The sequence below is a fragment of the Dermacentor variabilis genome, chromosome 10, assembly GCF_050947875.1.
Source record: "Dermacentor variabilis isolate Ectoservices chromosome 10, ASM5094787v1, whole genome shotgun sequence".
Lineage (NCBI taxonomy): Eukaryota > Metazoa > Arthropoda > Arachnida > Ixodida > Ixodidae > Dermacentor > Dermacentor variabilis.
Window position 1 is genome coordinate 94,757,209 of NC_134577.1, and position 18,557 is coordinate 94,775,765.

Here is an 18,557-nt window from a genome sequence, read left to right on the forward strand (position 1 = left end):
GCATTTCTTGTAACTTCTTCCTTGCATATGAATCCAGAAGTTCTACAAAATGCAGTGAGTTTCCACCCATTTGATATTCGTGCATGTTCTTAAATGTTAGGCGTAAAACACGGACGCCATAGCAACAAAAAGAACAGTAAAAGTTCAGCAGCGTGGAGGAAATGGCTGAAAAGAAACGCACGCATGAACTAACCCAGAGTCAGGGAAGTAGAGAGAGTGAGAGCTCCTCTTACTCAGAGAAAGGCAGCTGAAACCATTCAATCTGTATACATGCGTGTACTTTCGGTAAATATCGGTTCAGGCATGGCGGTTCTCTCCAAGGAATAATTAAATGATGGCTTACACACATGCTACCGCAATCACTGATATGGATCGCCTCGAACATAATACTCATTCAATCATTCCTGTGTTTAAATAGTAGCCCACTATTTCGACAGTATGGGTTACATCATTTTCAGTAGCAACAGTAAAACAAAAACGTTAGATTTCGTCTAAGTGGTTACCGATCTTTGGGCCTCATTGAATCTCTGATTGAGTTAGCGACCTGTCAGCGTTCCATAACCTGTGCGCAAAAAAAAAATCTTTCAAAGTACTTCTGCAGGGTGGTATATAAATATATGAGTATTTCATGCATAAAGCCACGCCAGGCCTTTCTTCTCAAAGGCTTTCTTTCTCTGTACGGCGGCGAATACCTTTCTTAGTTTAAGTGTAGCCGTAAAGATAGATAGACACCAACTAAGAATTACATCTGCTGTTCGAAGCGAGCCATACTCCTTGTAACTTCGATTCCATATATACTGTAAGGTTGTTTTCACATCCATAAAGCTACCACCTCTGAACCGATACCGAGTGAGAGTGTACACGCGTGTCCATGATTGGCGCTGCGTTTTTTGGAGCATGCTTTTTCTCGCTACGCCTGTGTGCGCGGGTTTCCCTGTGTCTTATTTGTTTTCTGCCACTCTACTGCCTCCCAGTTGATAGTTGACGTTCTTGTCATTTTCGTTCCGACTGGAGCACCTTTCTTTTATGTTTTTCTTTAAGCTCCTAAATAATTTGTGTATATACCCGTGAATTTCATGCCCAAACTTTGAATTCATGTACGAGGAATAAACACTCTGAAAAAGTTTCTACCCTCTGGTAATCTTTTCCCACAACAATAATCGTCACCTGTCTTGCGTGCATTTCATCACCGTTATGTGCCTGATGCTTCCGGGTCACGAATGGCCTGCCTGTTAGCTGTGCCACATAGAATACATGATAACAAATAATATAATAATATTTGGGGTTTTACGTGCCAAAACCACTTTCTGATTATGAGGCACGCCGTAGTGGAGGACTCCGGAAATTTTGACCACCTGGGGTTCTTTAACGTGCGCCTAAATCTAAGCACACGGGTGTTTTCGCATTTCGCCCCCATCGAAATGCGGCCGCCGTGGCCGGGATTCAATCCCGCGACCTCGTGCTCAGCAGCCCCACACCATAGCCACTGAGCAACCACGGCGGGTGTGACAACAAAGCAGCGAGCGCAGAGTTTTCAAGAAAGGAAATGCAACCGACCCAAATGATGGTTTCTATTAGAGGAGAGGACATAGCACTAAGGGTACAAACGCTTTTAGTGTCAACGTTTATTTAAACTTAAGAGAAAGAGGTACGAAAAAGGGTGCCGGGTGGGAATTCTGCAACACATGACCAATATGCCAAGTACGCTACAGCGCAGGTCAATCAGGGATTTCTTATCAAGAACGTGCACGCAAATGCCAAAAAAGAAAAAAAAATGATAAGCGAGAACTGCAAATACTTGCCGCGATAACCAGAGCGATAGCGTGTGGAAAGCCAAACAAGGCCGGCAGCCGTGCACAACCCGGCGAAGTACGGCACGCCAAACGTAAAATCGCTCCGCAGGCCGCGCAATGAAACGAAGGGACGGCAGTGTCGGCTTCTACTGTTGCTGAGGTTCCAAGACGAGCAAATTACTGCGATCCCCCTGCAAATGTGAGCACTACGGTGCAAGGCTACAAGGAGAGCGTTCCGGCCCAAACACGCTGGTGCGACACGGCCGTGTATCCTTCACCCTTTCTTCTGCGTTCTCCCAGGTGCGACCGCGCAACACGGCACCTGGCTTCCCTCAGCGCAAGGTAAACATTGCACAGACGGCGGCAGCGCCGGACCCTCACGAGCAGGTGTGCGCTGGGGGAGAGCAGAGAGAAAGCCAAAATGTACGAAAAAAAAAAAAGGAAACACGAAGCGAGCGTTAAGCGACAGCACGGGGAACAGAGAAAGAAAAAGGAGGGGGATGGGGCGGTCGGGGCATGGGGGCGCTGAACGTAGTGCGCGAAGCCTGCGGTGCGGGAGACTGCAGAAACCGCCGCCCAAGGTCGGTCTCCGAGAGCCTGCCGAGCGGGCGCCGCAGTTTAGTGTGACAGCAGCCACGCCGAGATAAGCGCGCCGCCAACGGCACACGCCCCCCTCCGGCAACTCGAGACACACGCCGCGTCGCACGCTGGCTCCCAGCCCCAGGACGGCCGCCGCCACGCAAGGGGCGCGCGACGGTGCGAGCTCGCCGCAGCAGCGACCGGCATCGCGCGCGGCGGAGAAGGCGACCATGCAGTTCGTGTCCGTGGACGTGGGCACGCAGAGCGTCCGCGCTGCGCTCGTCACGGAGAAGGGCCGCTTCCTGAAGACGGCGTCCCGGCCGCTGGAGACGTGGAACCCGCAGCCGGAGTTTTACCAGCAGTCGTCCGACCAGATATGGAAGGCCTGCTGCGAGGCCGTCAAGGTACGTGACCAGCGAGTGTTTTTTTTTTCGTTGTTGTTGTTTTATGCGTCGCCCAGACGAGCGCTAAAGCTGTGGACTTGGGCTTAGACGAGGGCAATCAAGCCGAAATCTTAAGCGAGCTAGCTTATGTTCGTGATGATCGGCAGAGCACGCAAGAGCGCGACTTGCAGAGAAAGCAGTAGCAGATGGGACAAGTTTATCAACTAACTCTAATGCAATCATGCCAACGTCAGTGCGGCAAACATTTAGTTAATTGTTCAGCGTCTTTTGCTGCGCTTCTGTCTCTGTGTGTAACGGTCTTTGTGCTGTGATCACCATGAACAGACAGACATCAGTTGCTTTTAAGTCTCCTGCCGTATCAATAGTTAGTTCCTTACGCTTACTGTCTAGACGTAACCGTGAAAAAAGGCTGGATTAACTTAATTTAGGTAGGAGAGGGACTTACGATGTGTCCCAGTCGCCTGACCCCATATCAGCTTGTTGACAAAAACTAATGCGCGTGGCAGAAATCAGTCATTTTTTGATGTTCTTGCTGGAAGGAAACTTGCTGGCTGTATAGCGAAGTGCGTCTTCAAGACGAACCAAACGTTGTGCACTGAAAGAAAGCGTCCGGTGAGTAGTGCTCGCAGTCTTCTTGAGTACTTGTGGATCGAACTGTTAATTCGGCGTGTGACATGGTTGCTTCCTTTTTGTAGAAGTTTGTAGAGCACCGAACAGCCAAATCAAAAGCGGAATAATAAGTGCGGATCATGCGCGCTTAAGTTCCAGCTTAAAATTTCCAAATGTAGGTGATGCGTTTCGCTGGCGGACAGTGCAATACATCCACCTTTTGTCACTGTGCATAAAAAGCATATCAAAACAAACATCTGGTCATTGCTGCAGTACTATGTATTCCTCGATGCGAAACAAGTGAGCACATCCGGTGCAGAAGTATTAACGCGTCTGAAAAATGGACGTTTTCGCCACCTTGTAATGTGTACTGTTTCTCACAACATAATAACTGCTGTCTTTACAACACAAGAATATTAGACATAACTATGTAAACTGAAGTGCTTCGACTGCGTCTACTTATGCGTTATATTTCGAGTTACATGGAAAAAATGAGGATGCTAAGCTATTTATTCCAACAGAACCTTTTGAAATGTACGTTTTTCAGAATTAATTTAGCTATATATATTAGCGAAATTGTCCGATGGCAGAATTGAAATAGGACCCTAGTGCAACAGTTGGTTTTAACTTAGTCTGCTTAGGTTTACTTCAATTCGTACAGCCACTACTGTTACAATTCTTGCACTTCGCATAATATATTGACATGTTGCTGTCGCAATTATTTCGTCCTTATGACGAAACTGCGATATTTCCTTCGGCGAAGTAGAAATGTCATCGTCGATAGATCACACGAAGTAACCTGATGTACTTACGCTTTCATAACACGCAGTGGCTGATCACATCTCAATCCGGTTTTCCCGCGCTTACGTTCATCCAATAACCGTGTTGAATCCAACTATCGCCATGTCGTCGCTCCCGTCGAGCGGCCGGCGTAGAAATTGTCACTGCCGTCCTACGACTTTGACAGCGTGGTTGTCGTCGTGCTCCTGTCGTCACACGTGCACACGCACGCTCACGACCCACATGCACAACTGCTCAATATGCAGGAGCATATTCGTCCACCTGGTATCGTTTTGCGGAAACTCGAACTACGCTGGATAGTGAGGTACTTGCAAAACGGTTTGCGTAATGCAGTCTGTTGTACCTACACAATTGTTTTGATGAACTTACTATAGACGGCATCAAGGTTTTTATTTTTTTTTATAAGCTCCGCCTCAAATTATGCATTTGCTACAAGGAGTATGTGCAGCCGGGTTCACACGGTTAGTTTGCATATTACACCACAGTTAGCTTTTTTTTTAAAATACCACATAACGAGCTCTTCTCAATATTGTCACTTAGTAGGGACGACTGAAGGACACAGCAGCAAAACTGTGAATGCAGAAAATAAATTGTAAGTGGCTGAAGCTGTGCCCACATAAGCAAGTTGCACTCAATGCACAACAATAGCGGCGAACCCAGTCGGCGATCCTCGAAATCTGATCAGCGGGTCAAGCGCGTCGGCTTTTGCACACCACTAGTCGAAGGTTCCAGTGTAACCGGCGGTGCCTGCGCGGTTTACAAAAACTACCATGCAATTCATGTCACACGTGCACTCTGACTGCACAAGGTTCGGCGAGGGTATACAAAACACGTAGAATCAAAGATAACATTCGTCTAAGTTCTAAATTACGCAGGCCTTAAGTTGTGAGAGGGCGAAATGGAGACACTGAGAAAAGGGTAGATAAGTACACATGTCAATATTAATTCCACACAAAAATAGCTTATCTTTTCTTTAACTGGCAGCAAGCTCAATACACAGACGTGGTACTGGCAAACGTCTAGTCTTAAAGCAAACAGGAGGTTCTTGTCGGTTCAAATGCGTTCCCGAAATAACGTTAGACGCGCACAGAATTTTCTGCCTACACTATCGGGCTTGGCTGAAAGGCGTCCACAAGAGAAGCTGGAGAGCTTTTAATTTTTTTCTTCCATTTTTATGTAGGTCTTCTTTCATATGTACTAAGCATTCAACAGAAATAATGCACCGGTCTACTAAAAAAAATTATCGATAGCCATGACCCGTTTAAATGCAACGGCCCCGTCCTTTCGGGTAACTCCGTGTGTGTTGAACAACCTTTTCGCAATGTCGTAAAACATGCAGAGCTGAACAACTTCCTGCAGCTAAATTTTGCTCAGTGGAACGAGGCCTACTCAAAAGCGACAGTTTGAGTTCGGTGCCAACGCATCGACAAGTGGACCTGCCTCGGTCAGGGCCGTGACAATGACATGTGCACTCGTTGAAACGTTGGCAGCCAATCGAGGCCCGGCCCTACCTTCGTACTATTTTTGTTTCAGCGTGGGTTTCTATTTTCTCAACCTGCTCCACGCGACGACTCTTCGGACCGGCTAATCGCATTGAACTTGTTGCGGGGGAGCTGCGGATAGCCATACGAGCTATTTTTGCGAGTTGTTGAAGTGACCGATGGATCGCACACTTTTCTGTTACCGATGACGTTTAGAACGTACTGCGTGCGACACCATTCATTTATCTGGTATACCTTAGGTTCTCTGTGGGCATGGGAGTGCTTATTAATCAAGCACTCGTTGCTTTATTCCAGGCACTTTGCGGGAGGTCAGTAAATATTTTCTGTCTCACCACACGCCGCACATCTGTAATGAAAGGAATGCATGACCGACAGAAACATTTGCCTTCGAGTGCAGCAACCCCATTATTTAACCACTAGGCCACGTCGCATACATATTCCTTTGGTTCCAAAGCCGACTAGCCCTTTCAGATCTTTGGCACATGCGTCACGAGCGAGTTTCTTGTGTTCTTTCTTCATGAGGGCGCACACCTTGAAACGCATGTTTGACTGCACCGCCCCCAGAAAACGCTCACATTCCCCAGTACTTTCCTGGTAGCAGCCAACGCTATGTAGAAACTGTGCGACGCTGTACCGCCTTCACGATTGCAGGTTCAACAAGTTTTAACCATTCATTCTCGGAGTACAAATGCCATTGTCAGTTTGAAATAGACCACGTAACATATGGCCTTGTATACGAAGTAGACGCTGATGACGTCACAGCCCTAGCTTCTCTCTTACGCTCGGCCAGTGCCTATGCAGAACGCAACGATGGACCTCTCTCTTTTGTAGACAGCAGGACATTACGGACCACGTGCTAAAGATCGAAACATGTTCCAGGAGCTGTTGGGAGAAACATTTCCCGCCCTCCATGGCTACTGTGACATTTGCTGCGCTTAATTTGTCCAAATACGTGATTTAGCGGCTAGATTCAGTCCATCAGCGGCAAGCCGAAGAGCTGCTCGTTTGCGGTGAGCAGCACTCCTGTTCTTTCCTGATAGATGGCTGGAAAAGTGAGCCGAGGTGCTGGCCGAACAGGTGATTCGGCGACGTATTTGCTTACATCGTGAAGACGCATTTACTATACACTAAGGAAGCAATGAAATCCGACTTCGCGCTTAAGGCGTACGGCCTTGCCATGGGGAGACATGCGCGGACATTTGGACGAGCTTACTGAGCATTAAGGATACAGACGATTGACATCTACGATCGCGATCAAAAAACCAAATCACGATTCAATTATTCCGCATTCAGCAAAATTGCGATCGGAAATGGTCCTGTAGCAGCACTCTATCCGGATCTGGCTCGGCAATGACCGAAAGTGCTCGTGGGCTTGGCGCATCAATCGAGGCGGCAGGTGGCTTAAACAATTGTTCGCTACAGTATCAAACTACTTTTCATGTAATTCAATCTAATCTATTACGACGCGTCAAGTAAACAGCTGCCTACGAAATTTTCGAAATAACATACGCTGTTTTCATCTCGTAAATGCAAGCGTGACCGCATTTGCCCCCGTGGTTTCGTTCGGGCTCTAAATAACATCGCCAAGCATGAAAGCAGCAGGACACTGCCAAGGCAGCAGCCGCTTGTTTCTAGTTCTCGAGAAAAGCTCGAGTGAACTCACCAGATTCAGTCGGCGTCTGACAGCAGCCATTTGTCGTGTTTCATTGCGTGAAACCACTTTTGTTGTCGCTTCTCGGGTCTTGGGAAAGGGAAACGCTGTTCCTCACAGCATTTTTTCGTGCGATTTACGCAATGGACCGCGAAATAACATGTCACCATGACGAATCGGTACAGCATACGCGCACAAAACAGACAATAAATGCCAGAACACCCGTGATACACGAAGCTGTCCGCGTTTGAGAACGCGTGTGCTCTGTCACTTTTGCCCACCAAACACTCCCGCGTGTGCTGGGAGATCACGTGGCCGACTCCTTGTGACGTAGGCCAGAAGAGGTCTAGTGGCATGTCGTAAGTTCACATCGAACACCCGCAGTAGGAAATATGACGCCGGTATCACACGATCGTCGTCACAGTCGTCTTGCTGTTGTTAATACACACACGCTCGCTTCAGACAAACGTCCTAAAGAAACATGTTGGTCCATTTGGTGACTTGAAACGATGCTGGCTAGCCGGCCACCAGCAGAAATGCTACAAACAACATAGAATTTCAGAATGCTTGGAATATATTTCATTTATTGTTCATGATAGTATTTGCGTAATGCGCTTAATCATTCGTTAAATGTGCTATTTTTTTAAGCATTCATTAGCTTAATGTTTCTAACTGCTACGTAGTGATAGAATAATTGATTTGTACCTGCTGGGAAGACGGCATTTCATCAGGTGCGGTGAATAGCAGCCCCACAAAGCTGTGAAAGGGCTAAGTGAAACTCGGAATTATCCACACGGCACAAAGGCTTGAAGCATTGCAAGGCATAGCAAGATGTTTCTCTTAGTCGGAGCACCACTAATGTATACCTTAGTTTACCTGGCGTCCCGCATGTAGCAGTGTGTTAAATAATACATCGCAGAAAGAAAAACGACAATGAAGAGTCAACAAAATTTGATATAGGAGTTGTCGATGTGTCTGAGTAGGTGTTGTCCTATAAGCTGTATTGCTCGTCTTTTGTTAGTAATTTCACATCAATTGGATTTCTCGGCCCGATGCTGCAATGAGGAGCTTCGCAGTATAGCACCATAGCCACTAACCTAGGCGACGGGTTGCGTCATTGTGTTGCCTAAAAAAAAGCACCCACCTGTATACAACCCTTGGATTGGAACGTAGCACTCGAAGTTAGAGTGGCTGACGAAGCAGTAGTATGCGCCGCCAAATACACCGAACAGCACAGACATTTCTCTAAGACAGTGAATATAATACCACTTCATTTGCAAAGATGTGCGGTATTCAAATATTTAAAATACTGACAGTGATCGCGATGTACCACGCAATTTCGTAAAATGAAAGTAGATCCGTCGGTTGTACGTGACATAACTATAACCTGATTCTGAGGCACGCCGTAGGAGGCGATTCCAGATTAATTTCGACCACCTGGGGTTCTTTAACGCGCGCCCGCTACACGGGCGCGCGTTAAGGTACACGGGCGTTCTCGCATTTAGCTCTCATCGAAATGTGGCTGCCGCCGCCGCACAATCTGGACAACAGTACGCCAGCAGGTATAAGCCCGCTTAAGCTAGTACATTTATCCGGAGAGCGGTTGATTTCACCTGGAGTTGCCCTTACGCATCGTTTTAGCTTTATGATCATGCGTGAGTTTAATCTTTAGAATAAAGATGGAACATTCATGTTCCGCCTTTTCCAAAAAACAACTCAGTTGTGAATCAGCGCATGCTTGTCCAGTGAACTGTGTCCTAGTGTTTAGTATGTGTTGCAGTACAATATCAAACAGTTACCAGCTCGGCCAACATTCAGTTGTGTTCCATTTATTCAGCTGCTTTGACCCACGTGCCAAGGAATTGTACCAGCCATGAAAGAACGTGCCTAAAAAGACATGATTACGAACATTTTCAAAACATTGCCGCGCTATTCGTGCCACACAATCACACGTTTACCGAAGCCAGCACTTCTTCACTGCTGACATAAATGCTAAATGTTGCATTATATGCTCCTGCTTCAACGAATTATTCTCGGAAAAGAAATCATTTGATACTCTTCCTACGTGTTCAGATGACCCATATTAAAGCAATGTTATAGCCCATATTTCAGCCACCACTTATTTGCTTGACTATTACTGTTCCTGCAGTTCCTAGTTTGTTTCTGCATCTCTCATAACAGACAAGCTTTTGAAAATAGGCTTTCATTCGGCGGCTTCTTGTTGGTCACACATTTGTTAAATTTTTGTTTGCTTCTTATTGTCGTGCCATTGTACTCACCTCTACTTGTACACCTTGGTTTCGTTTCAGTAAAATGTTTTATATTCCTTGCTATGCGCAGCCCTTGTTAGGGTCTTTTTAGAACACGAGCCTTACGTAATTTTTGTCCGACTAGTGCCTGTATGTTGCACTAGTAACCAAATTACAACTTTTTTATTTCATGATTTGCCGCTGCTCCTGCCAGTATTAAAGAATTCAGGGCACGACAGACTACCGCGACCAGCTTTTCTACCCAATTTTTTTTCCTGAACGTGCAAAAGGTAATGGAACTAAATTAATATCCCTCAAATCGCAGAGAGAATGGCAGATAAAAGTGAATGAAGAACGTAAAGGCTTAATCAGAGGATATCTGCGGTCGGCTGTCCTGTACGAGGGAGCGAGGAAATGCAAACGAAAGATAAGAAAGAAGGAGGGGGATGAATGGATAAAACGTCACATTGTTGACACTGTCGCGGCAGCCTGTCGTTACAGATACTCTGTCACAGCCTATGACTACAAAGGAACCTTTGAGCATAGGTGAGAGAAGAGCAGCGTTTTGCGATGAGCCGTAAACATTAGTCTGATGTGCAGTCAAACCCCTGCCCAGGAGGTATGCCGGGAAGCCAAGGATGTGCGCGGCATCGGTTTCGACGCCACCTGTTCGCTTGTGCTCCTGGACGACGCCGGTCGGCCGCTCACCGTCAGCCCGAAAGGTAAACGCCGACGGCGGCGAAACCATCGTTGGCAAGCCAAGCGGTAGTTCTACAAAAAGAAAATTATTTTTACCGAGGGCCATCGTTGCACGTAGCCCGATTTCCCGATTCTCGCTACTGGGGAGTAGGCATCCAGCTGTATCTCTCTTATGATGCAACGCACGACACTTATAGCACCGAAAACTCGTCGGGAGCCGGAAGAATTTAACTAATACATTTAATTCCTCTCGCTGAACTTCCGTTGTGTTGATGAAATTCGCGATGTTATGCTTACAAGAGGTCATGAGAATTTACATTTTCAGCATTCAATTTACGGTTTTACTTCTAGGTAAGTGTGGAATTATTCAGCCGATGTTACCAAGTTTCCCGAGGCGGCTACAGGGAGCTTCAAGGTGCAAGATTTCAGAAATACCCGTGCATTTGAAGAAAATTAGTGTTCCTCAATACGTCGGCTTTGCATCCATCATTGTGTGCTAGGATTGCTGCATATGGGCTTGTGATGCCCTCTCAAATAAATCTCGTTTGTTCGTTAAGTTCACCTTTGTTTTATACAGCAGCTAAAAATTTCAAACTGGCTTTGCTGTCTTCAGTATTCTTGACGACGAGGGTGCCTGACAACGAAGGTGGGCGTCGTAGTCACGTCACTTGCTCATCCTAACCTTCACCCTCGCCATTGAATGAAGTAGAAAACTTCATTCTATGAAGTTTCTACTTCTATGAAGTTCTATGAAGAACTTCGTAGAAACTTCATTCTATGAAGTTTATATGAATTTCTACTTTATTCTACTTCTTCATGAAGTAGAACACTCACCACCGTGCCTGGTGGTCAGTGGGGTAATGCTATCTCCCTGTGGAAATGCTATGTTCGGAGCTGGCGCTCAGCTTTGGTGCTTTGTAAAATGTGCGCAGTTTTGCCCACCTCGCAGACGTTCACTGTAGCGGCTTCTCTTAGTGTATGTTTGGGGCTAGACTCGCCACAGATGGATCTAGCGGGCCGGGATTGTTGAAGCAAGCACTACAGACTCCATTGGACGACGATTGCAAGAGGAAAAAATTACAATCGCGGGGAGCAAAAGGATGCAGGCTGCAGCCGTAAGACAGGCGTAAGGGGCAGATCACTGGGAGAGGTTTCATTGTGGAATGGGCGCAAATAAGGGTATTATAGGGGTGATGATGATAATTCACACGCGCAAGGCACAGCCAGGTAGAACGCGAACCCATTATTTAATGTTGTAGTATGAAAAAAAAGCACGGAAGGGGGTGGAACATGCAAACACGAGCAACACAGGTCAGCGAAGAATAAAAGAGTAGCATGAGTAGAAACGCTGTAGGGGTGCCTATGGGAGCTGTAGTTTACTGCGGACTTTGGTTTATTTTGGAACGAATAGCTCGAACATAGTACACATTAAACTTTGATGGTCACCGCATTGGGAAGGCGTACACACAAGACAGGATGCTTCTGCTAAACGTGCACCGAAAATTCGATGTACTAACATAGATGCACTGATCATAATAGGTAAGGTAGACGTCTTGAAAAAAGTCAACTGCGAGTCACATTCTTATGTGTGCAGCTTCGTTTAACGCGATTCTCAATGAATTCATGCAGTTGTTCAGAATTCGGCAAGGCTTCGTGAAAAGCATGGCAGTTACTAATAACGACTGCATCACAACTGTTTTATGTTTATTTTATTTGATGTGTTCGTTTTTCTTAAGCCTGATTCATTCTTGTGCTCCAGTAAGGGTAGCAATACCTTTTCGGGCACTGTACATATGCCGTTTGGCGGGCATTTTGCCAAGGAAATTATCTTGAAGAAAAAGGAGCATTCCGAAGGAAAAAAGCCACCGTTGATACCAAGATTTTAGTGCACACTTTCTTGAATTCGGCAAAAATCTGTTACCGCTTGGACCGCTCGTACTCGCAGGTGAGCCCGAGCAAAACGTAGTGCTATGGATGGACCACCGTGCCGTGTTGGAGGCCGAGGCTATCAGCGCAACGGGACATTCCGTACTTCGGTTCATCGGGGGAACAATGTCGCCTGAGATGCAGCCACCAAAGCTGCTGTGGCTCAAACAGGTAGGTGGCAGCTCAGCAAGTTTTCTCTCTTCACGTTCCGTCCGCTATATTAATGTTCCGCCCTTGATACTTATTGGCGTGTTACTAGTGTTAGCCTCGTGTCTTCGCTATGAAGCAATATAGAAGGAAAGGGCTTAGTTAACGAAGTTGTAGATCCATTTAACCACAAAATAACGTGTACAGTGAAACTGCTATAAATTGAAACAAATATTTAAGTAAACTCCAGTAGGAAGAAAATCAAATACATAACACTGAAGTGACACACGAATGGATAAAAAAATAACGTTAAGCAAGTTTTTCAATGAAACCGAACAATAACACATATAACCCAACGAAGTAAGTCCAAAAAAAAAAAGAAAAGCAGCCTTGGAGGACGCTTAAGCTTCGTCTTCAAGAGAGGAACGCGATAGCATTCAAAGACCCCTAACTGCTTCACGGTAACTGCAGCGTATGTAACCGCAATGTTCACGCGAAACGCTGGCGGCGAACGCTAGGCACGAAATCGAGCTTTCTGCCACATACGCGGCGCGGCCTCTTGCGTGGGCCGATCCCGGAGGTAGTGCACAGCCGCGCCAAAAGAATTGCGCCATTTTCAGGTTTCTGTTATTCTTTCGATCGCAGTTTTACTATTTAAGTCTGAAAAGGTGTAGCATAAGAGACATGCGCTCTCCGTGTTTTGTTTCATGACATTTGTTTGTGGGCTGTCATTCTCAAAATTAGGAGGAATAACTTTGTCAAGGATGTAAGGCAATGTATGAGTAACTTACTAGCAGAAGGGTGCGGCAATATAACCCGCATTTACGGCATGAGATTTACCAAGGCGTGGTATTATGTATACCTAAATATATACGCCAGCTTTCGCTCACGGAGGCGCCGGCGCCAAACGCCGACGCCGACACCGGATTTTCTACGACACGGGGCCCTTAACGCTATCGCGCTAACAACTTGTCTGTGATGCGAGGTGCATAAATGAATGTCGGACAGCGTTTCAAAGTAGCCAGTTATTAGGCAGAGGCTAATAACTGAACTAATGATTGCAATAAAGCTGTCTCTTACCTGTACTCGCGTACCGGGCAGAAACCTGGAGGCTTACGAAAAGGGTTCTACTTAAATTGAGGACGACGCAACGAGCTAGGGAAAGAAGAATAATAGGTGTAACGTTAAGGCATAAAAAAAGAGCATATCGGGTGAGGGAACAAACGCGAGTTAATGACATCTTAGTTGAAATCAAGAAGAATAAATGGGGGGCATGGACCGGACATGTAATGAGGAGGGTAGATAACGAATGGTCATTAAGTGTTATGGACTGGATTCCAAGAGAAGGGAAACGTAGCAGGGGGCGGCGGAAAGTTTGATGGGCGGATGAGATTAAGAAGTTTGCAGGAACAACATGACCACGTTTAGTACATGACCGGGGTAGTTGGAGAAGTATGGTAGAGACCTTCTTGCCCTGCAGTGGGCTTAACCGGGGTGCTGCTGCTGCTGATGATGATGAATAATTGCACTGACAGCAGAGACTACCAAGCAAATCGGTATTATAGATTAGTCAAGATTTCGTGTGTATTGCACAAATAAATATCGCAACGAAGACACTCGCAGTTTCAGAACAACAAAAAGATAATAAAAGATATTAAAACGTCAATATAGATAACATAAGCAAGTAATATACCAGTGAGCTTATCGTAACTTTCTTTACGATCGAACAGTACCGTTGAACACATGAAACGACATAACATCATGAAATAAAACAGCGCGCAAAAACGATGACGGATAGAACAAATGACACACACCACAAGCCTTGTTTGGTTACCCTTTTTACTTAGGGTTTATTCAACAATTTACGCAAACGACGACGTTGGAAACGCTGAATTATGATTAGTTTTTATATATTCATATATGTATGTCATGGTGCAAGGAAACAAGAAGGCAACAAAAACCACTGCGTAATCACAATAATAATGCCATTGTTCTAACCTCAACTGCATTTACGTGTAACCAAGTAAAGTGAATTTACTCGGTTAATTGTTTTGGTTTGTCTTTTGCTCTGCTGTGCCATTCCTAATTCTGAACCAACCAGCCCCAGCGTCCACGCTGGTCAATTTTCGCTGCACGGTTAGCGTGCTTAAAGTTCTCCTGTGTCCATTTTTTTCGCCTTTCTTTCTCTTTTTATTACCGCGATGCCAGAATCTGCCTTCAACGTGGGAGCGCCTAGGTCTCGCCATGGACCTGCCTGACTTCCTGACGTGGCGCGCCACAGGCTGTGCGTCCCGCTCCCTTTGTTCGGCGGTGTGCAAGTGGACCTATCAGGCGGGCTCAGCTCCGGGTTCGGACATGGAGCCCGGCTGGCAGGAATCCTTCTGGATTCGTATCGGTCTCGAGGACCTCACGCGTGATAAATATCGCATCATAGGTGAGTAGCCAGTGCACCGTTCGTAACAATGCTTTAATGAATTAGCGATACTGAACGATTTCAGGGGGCTAGGTATCTGTTGTTGTGTGCATCTGTCTCTTTTCCCTCCGACCTGGCTCACTGCGTAGTCTATGGTGAAATGGTTCAAACTTCAGGCTGCTGTGCTGAGGAAACAGGGTTCGAAGCCAGCCGTCTGACCAACTTCAGCCACTGAGTATGTCGCAATGAGTAGACATTGTGCCACTCTTAAACGAACCTCCTTCACGCCAACTTGGGTTATTGTTGCTTTGGGAGTGGGTAGTACAGCTGTTCAATGAATCTTTTTGACGCCGACTTGGAGCACTGAGAAAGCACCATTAACTGCGTGATGCTCTTCAATGAAATGCCTTGAAGCCAACTTGTGTAATTATGTGCCACTAGAAATGCGCCGTTTTACAATGGTAAAAGAAATGCTTTAAACTTGTCTGATGCTGGGCGGAGTGAAACCTTCGTCACAGGGGTTTTTCAGGGATAGCAACCAGGTGCTTTAGCATGTAGCAAGCGGCGCCACAAATGCACTGAGTAGATGTCGCTTTTCGGTGAACGTCTTTCAGGCCAACGCTTTAGCAAACTCCGTCATGAATGCACTGGCGTTTGCCACACTTCAATGAACATCTCGCTAACTTCGGTCACACTGGGTGACGCTGGGCGTCCGGCAAGCGAGGGAGCAATCACTATCGTTTGCATGCACAGGCGCACTCGCTTCTCGCATCGGAGGCCACGTGCGGACTTTACGGCTACACCACTAGGTGGTGCATCGTGTCGAAAAATAAGCACAAGAGAGGAGCCCGGCTGCCGCATGAGGCGCTTCTCAGCGTTCGCACTCACCGCCGTACCAGGCTTTTTGGGGGCCACACGCAGGCTTCGCTTAGGCACCACTAGATGGCGACGACTGCTTTTAGACAAATGAGGGAAGCTCACAGTAAAAATGATAATGACGAATGACTGAGGGACATGAAATAAGCTAAATGGGCTGCTGGAGTGTTCAGGTATTTGCATCGGTAGAACATTGATTTACAGTGGAGGAAAAGAACTAAAAAGCTTACCAGCAAGCATGCGACCGGTATGGTGAGCAACATGGCAACGAAAAACGTCAAGTGGAGAGTGGGAGAGGCTTAGACAATCTCATCGGTGGCCTCGATGGGAAGGAAACCTGTTATGAGTAACTACTCAAGTGGGAAAAAAAACTAAATCAGGAAAGAAACAATTTTTAATAGTTTAAGGGAAGCTGTTTAGTTTTCGAAGCGAGATCAGCATGCCTTAGAACACGCACTTAAATAGCTAGATACAACAAGGAAGAAGAAGCATGTGTTTGCTGCGGTAAATATGGGGGAACCGATGGAGCATGTTTTCGTAGAATGTGAAGATATCTGCCCAGCGGTCCATTTAGGCATCTCTGGCCTCCTTGAAGCCCTTGGATTCAGCGAGAGCAGAGGGAAAGTAAAATGTCCGCAACAGAGATTAGCAATGGCGATTGAAAGATTGGAACGACATAAGTAGGGAAACGGCAAACAACGGTAATGTACAAAAACAAAATTCCCAATGAGGGTTCAGAAAGTTAGGTGATGAGAATTCTTCGGGTACATTTTTTTTTTGGTGTAGGTAGTTCATTAGGCCATAATAAGAGCTTGGTGGCGCAACCAATCTCTCCGTGCCAAAGCGAACGCTCATAGCATCGATCCATCCATCCTTCGACCCATGCATGTGCAAAACATGAATGCCGCTGCTTTACACGCCTCATACATAACTCATTTCGACAGTGACAGTAAGTTGTGTCGCTATATTGACTCAATGCTAAATGCATTTCGGTGGGTCCTACTAGATACTATATTCAAGCAAATGCTGCAGAACTCTTTTCTTATACAAGAGTTGGCGAAATGGGGGTTCATGTTGGACCGATCCTGATAGTTAGTACGCCCCGCTATTTTGCATTGGGCAGCAGTAAGCCGCATTGTGCCTGCAGTGTCTGGCGATAATGAACAGGCATGCTGATACCATCATTGGCGGATGGGGACTTTGTGTAGCCTTCAGCAAAAGCTTTCGTTCAAGCCCGGGCCACTCAATTCGCCTCTGTGTACCAACTGTAAGCTACTTCAGGACATTAAGTTGTGCTTTGTCACTGCGTTGACTACGTCAATACGCAGTTAAAACAAAATATTTACTTGATGAACAGGGACGAACAGAATAATTTTCAATGGCTTTGGGACATTAATGTAGACAGAACTGGAGTCACGGATGAGTTTCCGTTTTGTTTACGCCATTCACGACTTATAGACATCCTTTGATATTTTAATATCTACATTTGATGAGTTTGTTTATTGCTTAATTAGTATGCATCATCTGGTTGTTTTCATCTTTTTCTTTAATTACTTCACCTGAAGCAGCAAGTGCTATATAAAGGACGGATCACATCTCCAGTTTTCGTTAAACGGTTTCTATGTCTGTCTTTCCAATCTCTCGCGAGACACCTGCATCAACATGACCATGATGACATGGTGAGCAAGTCGATAAACGCTCAATTATTAACACTTCCACAAATTGAGGGCGACACTAACTCTATAAATATCAATGTCATGACAGAGTAACGAAATAAAGCACACAATAATCAAAAACGTGTACAGTCCCCCCAAGTGCAAATAATATGACCTACCACAAATTACCTCGGCAACAAAAGGTTTAACGGGCAACATGGATAAGGCGATTATAGTGGGTGGGTTTAACGCACCCCGCATACTACGAGGATACGCGAACACGTCGCCCAAAGGGTTCCTACTTAAGTACACCGCCGCGGCCTGGGGCTTACGGGCAATACACCAAATCGGCAAACCAACGCGCACGGGTAACAGCATCAGCAGAAGACACGGTGCAGGGCCGCGTATTTACAAGGAACGTCAGAGACGCACAAGGGGTTTTCTTTGACGAAAACCCTGGCAAGCAATCAGGAGATAATCAGAATAGCGCTCTCCACGCCCAACATACGGAGACTGATGGGAACTACTAAGTTAACCGACTGGTTTCGTTATAGAGAACTTGTGACAGCGCGGAAGGAGTCGGATACGGCCCCGACCAACATGCGGTATTGGACTCAATTCCTTCAGAAAGTACACGGGGACACCACCGAAGCCAATTAGAGCGCAGCGGAGGCGCCGGTGATAGACGCTCACTTGGTGAGCCTAGGGGAAGAGTGAAGGAAACTGGCCAAGAGGTGGGAAAGACAGTACCTAAAGAACCACCTGAAACAACGCATACCTCTCTTGGCAGAGAAAGCCGAAGGAAACGCCAACGAGCTAGCTAAAAACGAGTGAGCGACGTTCTGCGGAACCCTATCAGCAACTCTGAGAACGACCAGTACTTGGCGATTAATACGGAGCATGCTAGACCCGATAACCATGCGTAGGGATAATAACAAGAAGCTTCAAAATGTAGTATGCAACTCCGACGATACAGCAAAGAACTCGTCGATGTATTTCGAAACAAATACATAGGACCCTCACCCGCGACGGAACCGCCCTACGAGACGAGACTATACGCGGGGGAGGCCAATGCTAATCAGACGAAGAAATAAAATGATTGGAGGTGTACGAGCCGGCACTAGCCGCAGTTAACCGCTTGGCACCGGGCCGGGACTGAATCAAAAGTTCAAGAATTCTAAACATGAATCCGGCAGCCCTAGTGAAAATAAGATATTCAATAGCGAGTACTGGACCAAGGGAAACTTGTCCCG

At 46.3% G+C, this 18,557-nt stretch overlaps 1 protein-coding gene across 2 annotated transcripts in view; it reads left to right on the forward strand.

The window, feature by feature from the left end:
• Positions 1-2,284: 2,284 nt before the first annotated feature.
• The window catches only part of LOC142560830 (FGGY carbohydrate kinase domain-containing protein), a 62,285-nt gene continuing 46,012 nt past the window's right edge, over positions 2,285-18,557 (forward strand). The window contains exons 1-4 of one of the 2 annotated variants that reach the window (XM_075673207.1): positions 2,287-2,776; positions 10,205-10,310; positions 12,233-12,384; positions 14,569-14,794. In XM_075673207.1, coding sequence (XP_075529322.1) covers positions 2,603-2,776; positions 10,205-10,310; positions 12,233-12,384; positions 14,569-14,794 — 658 coding nt within the window. In that variant the 5' untranslated portion in view covers positions 2,287-2,602. Of the gene's footprint in view, positions 2,777-10,204; positions 10,311-12,232; positions 12,385-14,568; positions 14,795-18,557 lie in introns of both variants that reach the window. The other variant, XM_075673208.1, reaches the window with a different exon arrangement.